This window comes from Carlito syrichta, unplaced genomic scaffold (genome assembly GCF_000164805.1).
Source record: "Carlito syrichta isolate Samal-C Ts95f unplaced genomic scaffold, Tarsius_syrichta-2.0.1 Scaffold316024, whole genome shotgun sequence".
NCBI classification, from domain to species: domain Eukaryota; kingdom Metazoa; phylum Chordata; class Mammalia; order Primates; family Tarsiidae; genus Carlito; species Carlito syrichta.
The window spans coordinates 647809-657092 of record NW_007260120.1 but is presented as its reverse complement, the minus strand read 5'-3'; the positions used below and the strand labels follow the sequence as shown (position 1 = coordinate 657092).

At 42.7% G+C, this 9284-nt stretch overlaps 1 protein-coding gene across 2 annotated transcripts in view; it reads right to left on the bottom strand.

Annotated features, from left to right (window-relative positions):
- The window catches only part of TM9SF2 (transmembrane 9 superfamily member 2), a 67949-nt gene extending 61746 nt beyond the window's left edge, over window positions 1-6203 (bottom strand). For both annotated transcript variants that reach the window (XM_008073707.1, XM_021706807.1), the window contains exon 1: window positions 5796-6203. In XM_008073707.1, the coding sequence (XP_008071898.1) occupies window positions 5796-5972 (177 nt within the window). In that variant the 5' untranslated portion in view covers window positions 5973-6203. The remainder of the gene's footprint in view (window positions 1-5795) is intronic.
- Window positions 6204-9284: the final 3081 nt, after the last annotated feature.

Below are 9284 nucleotides of genomic sequence, written 5' to 3'. Positions count from 1 at the left end.
CCGACACCAAAGTAGCTGAGACTATAGGCTTGAACAATTGTGCCCACTCTAACCACTTTTAAACATACAATTCAGTAGTAGTCAGTATATTTCCATTGTTGAGTAATCAATCTTCAGAAATTTCTTCATGTTGTAAAACTAAAACTGTTCATCAGTTTCTCATTTTCCCTCCCTGCTAGCCTCTTGAAAATACCATTTCACTTTCTGTTTTTATGAATTTGACTACTTCAGTTGCTCATATAAGTGGAATCATATAGTATTTGTCTTTTATGATTGTGTTATCTGCTTAGCATAATATTTTTGAGTTTCATCCATGTTGTCACATGTTAAAATTCCATCTGCATATAAAGCTGGAAATTTTCCATGGTATGTAAAATTTTGCTTATCCTTATACTTGTTAATGAAACCCAGGTTTCCTTTACCTCTTGGCTATTGTAAACAACACTGCTATAAACATGAGAGTACAAATACCTTTTGAGAACTTGACTTCAATTATTTGAATACATACATAAAAGGGAATTGCAGAATTACATACTAACTTGATTTTCAATATTTTTAGGAACTACTATACTGTTTTCCACAGTGACTGTACCACTCCACCCATTCCTACAGTCATTGCATATTCATTCCACTCTCTCCTTTTCTTTGCCTAGACTCACAATACTCAAGGATTCCAATTTTTCCACATCTTTCACTAAACATGTTTCCTCTAATTAAAAAAAAATTATAGTGGCCGTCCTAATGAGTATGGCTTTGATTTGTATATTCCCAGTGAAGTACTGTTGAGCATCTTTTCATATACTTATTAGTCATATGTATATCTTTCCTTGAGAAGTATCTATTAAAGCTATTTGTCATTTTTAATCAGATTCTTGAATTTATTTTTTATTGACTTGCAAGAGTTCTCATATTCTGAATATAAACTAGATGATTTTTCATAAGTTCTTTAGACTCTGTTCACTTTTCTTATTCTGTAATTTCTGTGAATCAATATTTTCAAATAACATTTTCAACTTTTCTGATTCTTTTTTATATATGCATTGTATTTTTTTTTTTTTTTTTTGAATTGGAGTCTCACTCAGTCACCCAGACTGGAGTGCAGTGGCCGCTCCCGGCCACTGCAGCCTTGACCTGCTGGGCTCCGGTGATCCTTCCGCCTCAGCCTTCCAAGTAGCTGGAATTACAGGCACGCACTACCATGCCTGGCTAATTTTTTGATTTTTATTGTAGAGATGAGGTCTCGCCAAGTTGCCCAGGCGGGTCTTGAACCCGTGGGCTCAGGCAATCCACTCACCTCAGCCTCCCAAAGCGAAGGATTACAGGCTGAGCCAATGAGCCCGGCTACACAAAGTATAGTCTTTATCATTATTATTACCAGAGAGCAATAAATAGATTTGAAAGATGAGAATAAGAGGAGAAAGAAAAAAAAAAAAATCACAAATGTCCTCCAAAGTCATCCACTGGTACTTAGGCAATTTTAATAGCAACAGCGAGTTACCTTGTTGAGCACATGCAAAACAGCTACAGTGACCTATAAAACTTTACTGAGAGACCACGGTGACAGAACACTGCAGGAAAGATTGGAGAAGTAGGGGTTTGGGAAAGCAGGCTCTAAGGCTGACAGAGCACAGACCAGTCTCTATAGCACTCATGGGTGTCTGTGTGTTTGTGCTGGGGGTGAGAGGTGATTTGTTTCAGATGTTCAGGTTTATACCTTTGGAAGGGGCTTCCCTCAGTGAATGGTCAAAGGCAGGACACAATTATATTCATAACGACTTTTTTTGCTTTCCTGATTCTAGATTCTGGTTCCACTATAATAAACAATCACAGTTTTATTCAAAAATATAATTTCTGAAAGGCAAATTTTCTAATTCAGTTTCATGTACTTTTTCACAGGAAGAAAAACAATTGTTGGAATGTGTATGCATCACAGTCAAACTGATTCTTTTCAATGCTAGATTTCAGATTTGAAATAGTATCATTAACACCCACACATTGATTAGTTTTCAGAAGTTAAGAATCAATGCTGTTTTTCCAGAGAAATTATGAGAACGTGGCCAGGTGCAGTGGTTCACACCTATAATCCTGACACTTTGGGAGGCAGAGGCAAAAGTACTGTCTGAGCCCAGGGGATCAAGACCAACCTGGGCAACTTAGCAAGACTTCATCTCCACAATAAATAAAAAATCAGCCGGACGTGGTGGTATGTGCCTGTAGTTCCAGTTACTTGGAAGGCTGAGGCAAAAGGACTGCCTGAGCCCAGTAGGTCGAGGCCGTGGTAGCCATGAGCATGCCACTGTACTCAGCCTGGGCGACAGAGTGAGACTTGGACTCAAAAGAAAGAAAGACATTAGGAGAACATGACACCAAATATCAATAAATAAATATTTATCACTTACACCAATAAGTACACTATTTTTTTGAGTTGGAGTGTCACTGTTTGTCACCCAGGCTGGAGTGCAGCGGCACGCTCACGGCCACTGCAGCCTCAACCTGCTGGGCTCAGTCAATCCTTCCGCCTCAGTCTTCCAAGTAGCTAGAACTACAGATGTGCACCACCATGCCTGGCTAGTTTTTTTGCGTGTGATTTATCGTAAAGACGAGGACTCACCAGCTTGCCCAGACTGGTCTCAAACCCCTGAGCTCAGGCAATCCTCTAGCCTCAGCCTCCCAAAGTGCTAGGATGATAGGTTTGAGCCATCGTGCCTGGTCAAGTACACATTTTTAACTTCAAAATCTTTAAACTGCTTCCACGATCAAATTAAAACAGGTGTGTGTATGTGTATTTTTCTCCCTCCATTCTGTAAGTGCCATTCAGAACTATTTCTTAAATCTGACTAATTCCATATTTATAGGCAACTGCTCCCAAAACACTAACACAATTTATAAAATGCTTCTAAAAATAACTGCCAAGAAAAGGATGTTAAAAGTTTGACTCTAAGTAAGTCTCCTTTTTATTAATAAGTTGCTAAACTAACATACTCAAACATTCTTTTTTTTAGCCACTAGGGGGTATATTTATATTTGGTCATGTTTCCTTACAGCACAGGAAAAGAAAACCTTAATCTTTCATCTAAGAAAATGCTCTTATACATCAAACAGTAAAAAAAAAAAAAAAAAAAGGCAGGTGTTTTGGAGAGTTAACACTACTTTTATGAAGGCTAAGATCATAAATCAGAAGTTAGAGCAATATAAATAGAATTTTATGTTCTCTGAACTCCTGTTTCTCTGCCAGTAAATTCAACATAAAGTAATTTTGAAGTGAAAAAAATGACCAAATCTTCAGGGTTCGTATGATTCTCAATATACACACTGAGCTAAATGCGGTACATGAACTTCACAGTACATGTAAAGACTATACCACCTAAATTACACTTTTGCTGAAAATATATTTGTGTCCTCTCTACACTGTCACAACAATGACAAATTTGGTACCTTTCCTCTAAGAAAAGCACCTTTCAAGGAGAATATATAGTAAGTTAATAAGATCATCCCTATTTTACAGATGGAAAAACTGATGGGAACAGTATCAAAGACCAGCCCAATTTCTCCAACTCCAAATTCACTACCCTAACAGCATCTTTCGGAAAGAATTCTTTCTAAGTCAAAACTCTCATTTTAAAAGAAGTCCCTCATACTTTTTGGAATAATATATACAAGAGTATCCTCCTTAACAAATATGAAATGCTTTGGGAGGCCAAGGTGAGAGGATTGCCTGAGCCCATGGATTCGAGACCAGCCTGGGCAACCTGGCAAGACCTCATCTCCACAATAAATCAAAAAGTTAGGCGGGTGTGGTGGCACATGCCTGTAGCTCCAGCTACTTGGAAGGCTGAGGCGGAAGGATCGCTTAAGCCCAGCAGGTTGAGGCTGCAGTGGCCATGAGCATGTCACTGCACTCCAGCCTGGGTGACAGAGTGAGACTCCCAACTCAAAAAAATATATATATATGGAATGGATGAGAATAAATTATTAATACCCTGACCGAAGTAATAAAAACATAAACTATTTATTGTTATTTGTAGCATCTCCTTTGAAAGGCAAAGAAAAGACATTATATTAAAGTTTACTTAAAATTCTCTAGACCAGTTAGTCAAATTGTAGGAAAAATGCTAAAAGTACATTATCTTGCTCTCCTAAGAGTTGCAAAAATCATCTAAGTGGCAGACCGCCTGTAAATTTCACTCATACTCATTTTTCTGAAGTCCATCTCAAATGTCACTTCTTCTCTGTAGCTTTCCCTAAAGCCTCCAACCCATAGATGTTTCCTCATTTGTGTTTTAGAGCACCCTGGACACACATCTTGTATAATATATCAGATTCCCATAATCTGCTCATAGGCTTATGTCTCTTACTTTGACGTTCCTAGAGGTCAGGAAATAAATTTTTCATCTTTGAGGCACTAGGAATAAAATAGACTACTGCTGCTAAAATTAACGATCAGATACTAGGTTTTAAAGGCTGGTTACTAAAATATTTAATAGAAAAACCAGTGTACTCACAAGACTAGCTCTCCCTGCAATATTCTTCCAAGCAGAACCCTCAAAAAGGAGCGAAAGTTTCTTGTACTGCAGTGTATGAAGCTAAGTACCAAAATGCTGTTGACCTGAGTAAACCTTAAAGATCCAAATTAAAGATCACAGAAGTTTTTGAACAGATGTACCAACATGTCATTCGGGACAGCTGACAAGCCTAAACAGAAACTGCAAAAATATTATGAGATAAAGTTAATAACTTCTCCAATGCCCTAAAATAACCTCAAATTCACAGCTACCATAAAGCTAGCAGTAATAAACACCAGCTTTAAAAAAACCAAACTTAGTAAATAAACCTATTTAGAGATTGTAAAAGCTTGCTGAACAATTTTTTGAATTACTAAAATTAAAGGTTTCAAAGAGATCCTCTTCCTCCAACTGTTAAGTTTTTAGTAAACTTAACGAACTAATTGCAAACGTATATTGTCACGCCCCACACTGAATAACCTAAAAACATTGTCACGCCCCACACTGAATAACCTAAAAACATTATTTCACTTACACCTCTTTTACTAGCAGTTAAACCGAAGACCTTGAGTGTGAATGTTGCAAGAGATCAAAGTTTTCAAGACTTGCCTTAGGAAAATAGCCGTTTCTCCCATTAGTTGTTGCTTTTAAGTGTTTGAAACCATCTCAGAGAAACTAAAATAGTGGAACTAAATAGTATATTGCTTTTGTACATTTAAAAAAATGTGTTTACACTTGTAGGCCAGAAAGCAAGTGTCTCAACCGTGACAGCAACTCTTTATTCACGCCCGTGTATGCGGTTCTGGGTGTTACATTCGTGAAGTTAGATATCGAAGTTCTAGAAAGAGCAAGCTCTCACAACCAACCAGGAAAGTGGAATAAAACAGGAAGCAATGAAGTGAAAAGCAGCTGGAATTGTAACTCCGCCGGGAGGTGCTGACAAGCAGGGACCTGGTCGCCCACCTCCTTAGCACACGGGATGCAGGGCTGGGCGCGGACACTCAGCGTGCATCCAAGTCCAAGTCCCTGGGCCAGGAACACGGAATACAGTTGTTCGTGCTACTTGGCCCGCAAGACCGGAGGCGGGCCCGAGGCCCACTGAGACCTCCGGAGTCTAATCCCCTGCAAGGGCCGTCCTGGAGCCACCCACCCAGAGCCGGGCCGACTCCAGGCGCTTCGGGGGAACCTCGACCCCACCCACTGCTACGCCCCCTTCCCCTCGCTCCGGCCCGGGGTCCCCGGCTCCTTTCCCCTTCCGCGAGAGCACCTGGGGCCCCGCCAGGCCGCACCCACCTTGCACTCGTCGCTCTTTTTTTCCTCCTCGCAGAAGTTGACGGGCGCCAGGCCCGGCAGGTAGAAAGCGCAGCCCCGGCGCGGGCCAGGAGCCGCCCCCAGCAGCATTAGCAGCAGCGACAGCAGCAACAGCCGCGGCCACCGAGGTGGAGACGACGCCGGCAGCCTCGCGCTCATGGCGGCTGTTTCGGGGAAAGGACAACCGAGCCTAGGGGGTGAAGAGGGAAGGAGGGGCGGGGAGGCTCGAAGACGACGACAAGGCCGCCGGAGAGGAGGGAGGCCGGCCCCGCGACGGCTAGTTCCGGTTGCGCTAGGAGACACCGCGGGTCCCGCACCAGAAACCGAACCAGACCTCCACAGAGCATGCGCACCGCCGTTTGCGCATGCTCAATGAGGGCGGTCGCAAGCGCCCCGGGGAGTTTCCGGTAAAGAGCGTGGACGGAATCCGCGTTCCGGGTTTTCGACAGGCCGGCTGGAGTGGCCGCCGGGAGAGAAGTTCCGGCGCTCACATTCCGATTCCGAATTCCGATCCGGCGCTCCCTCGGGGCGCCGCGCTGGCCCGGCGCTCCCGGTTTGCTGCGGTGTCTTGTTAACTACCCCTTAAACTTAATGTGATTTCCTAACCACACTGCCAACCCCTATTACAGATCTGTTGCTCTTGCTGATGGGGGCGGAGTTGGTGTCAGGGAGCAAAAGTTCGGGAGACACCTGGTTGGGAGCAAGATCCGTAAACAAATGGGGGAGGAACTAGCTCTAAGTCCTCTAATAGCTGCTCAAAGGCAGATGTACAGACTGGTACCAAGCGTCGGGTACGGTGATGCATGCTTGCGTTGGACAGTGATTGTGTGCCCACAGTAAACATCTCTTTAAGAGAGAGTGGAAATGAAGTGAGGAGAAAAATGGGAGCAGGCGAGTAGAAGGCAGTGTTGACATTTCTTTGCAAAGGAAGACACGACACAGGCACACCAGAGAGCTCAGTGAAGATAGTTGTTCTGGCGAAATGGATTAGGAAGGCATGATGACTCCTTAGCAAGTTCCTGTCACTTTTCCCATGAGATGATGTGTGTGCATATGGGTGTTCGTGTGTGTTGGTTTTCCTGACTGTTTTTCAAGGAGAAACTTACGTTTTAGTTACATTTTAAAAGTCCAGTTCAATTGAGCTTTACAGTTCAATCGAATACTTCGGAAGAGTGCATCATCTTGGAATACACATTAAGGAATCATAACCCCGGAGTGCCTCCAGCTCAGAAGTCATGAATGGGCAAGTTTAGGAAACAGGCAAGTTCAGAAGAGTTTGAAGCCCCATATCTAATTTATTGTAGGTGTTTGCACATTTTCCCCAGGAAAGGTTTATAAAAGGGACCTAGGACCCTGCAAACAGATCTATATTATAGAGTAACCAGAACAATGAAAGATAAAATTCCTGCTTACAAAGGTTGTTTGCACTGATTAAAAACTCCAGATTTCAAACACTACTATCCAGTTAAGCAACCTAAAGAAACCGGGAAGTAGAAAAGAACGTCCATCTTCCCAAGGTTTAAAGGGAAAGTGTATGGAAAGTACTGAGCACATCTCTTGGCTCAGAGAAATTTTTATAACAAAAGTCAATCTAGTAAATCCCGAGCAGAAAATTGTATCTAGGTGGCTTCCTGGCTCAATACCCTCTCCCGCAAATAAATCAACATACTTGTTGAACTTTTGGGCTAGGGAACATTTTTACAATATTCTGCTCTTGGAAGTCACTTCCAATATACAAGAGAGACCAAAAAGAAAACCAGAATTATCTTTTGGAGTGCAGGCCCCTTATAGTACACTTGGAATTTGCTCCTCTGGAGCAAACCATCAAGCAAAGTTTTATCTGGAAGTTTTGAGACGGTGGCATCACGATTTACAGAGGAAATGTCCTGAGCTGTGGCAAACAGGGGACTGGTTCTGCTACCATGACAATGCACCTGCCCATACCATGCTGAGTATCTGGCAGTTTTCTTTAGGCTTTTTTTTTGAGTTGGAGTCTCACTGTCACCCAGACTGGAGTGCAATGGCCACTCCCAGCCACCGCAACCTCGACCTGCTGTGCTCTGGCGATCCTTCCGCCTCAGCCTTCCAAGTAGCTGGAACTACGGGCGCACGCTACCATGCCTGGCTAATTTTTTATTTATTGTAGAGATGAGGTCTCGCCAAGTTGCCGAAGCAGGTCTCGAACCCACAGGCTCAGGCAATCCACTCACCTCGGCCTCCCAAAGCGCTGGGATTACAGGCTGAGTCACTGAGCCCGGCCTGGCTTTTTTTTTTTAAACCAAAAATAGTATGACCCCTGCACCCCACCCTCCCTATTCGCTGGATCTCACCCTGAGTGACTTTTTGTTTCCCTAGATGAAAGAAGTCCTCAAAGAGAAATATTTTGCTGATGTAGAAGAAGTGAAACAAAAAAGGGTAGAAATGCTAAAAGGCATCAAAACTGATAAGTTTAAAAATGGAGCAATGGAAAAAGTATCTCAATCGGTGTATTACCTCAAACAGAGTACTTTTGTTGTGGGAAAACAAATCAGAGAGATTGTGACACCAAGGCTGATAAGGAAAAAGCTGCGTTTATTACTGGAATGCTGGCATTCAGCCCAGGGGACTCCAGTCACAAGGGCTGGGCCCAGATCGGGTCTCAGCTTATATAGGTTTTACATGGGCTTTGGGGGGAAGGGGGTTTTCATGGTGTAAGGTTTTTATACTTTTTGTAACAATAGTACAAGCTTGTGGTTTTAGCTGCAGGTGTTGAGCACAGCGTTTTGCGTTAACAAACTGAAACATTTAAATTGTGATATATGTTTTGAAACGTTTCCTAAAAGCCCCCTACCTAAAAGCCCCCCCTTTGATGCTCTACCCCTTTAGGGCTAAAGAGCATCATTTTGATTTAACATTATTATATGGGCTGCCGTTTCTTGTTAGACCATGGTTTCAGTGAATTTAGAGACAGACCTTATGAGCAGCAGGGCCCTGCAAGGGAGAATTAAGCAGGTTTATTAAAAGCAACTAACAACAAGGAAACATTCTATTTATAGGAGGAAGAAGAGTACTAGTAAAAACCTTTTGCTACATGTCCAGTTTGCTGGTGCGGCTTTTGCTAGTTCTATAGCAAAGACTAGGGTGAAGGCTATAACGAAAGATAGAGACAAGGAGCGACAGTACATTAAAGGTTTGCTTTAGAGAAATAATTAAAAAAAAATTTATCTGTATTCCGGCTGCAGTTTCTTCAAGCTTCTGCCATGCATTGATCAGCCAGCCTCCAGTGTGGCTGAAGCAGGGTTGCAGGTTTCTCAAGCTTTGGCCGAGCATTGACTAGTCAACTTCCGGAGTGACTGAAGCAAGGTGCAGATCTTTTTTGAACTTTGGAGTGCGCCATTTGTTCCTTTCTTTCAGATGGTCTGTTTGTGTGGGACTGAGGGATCGGTCACACACTCCCAGGTTTGAGTAGCTGGTTTAACTCTGCTGTAGTGG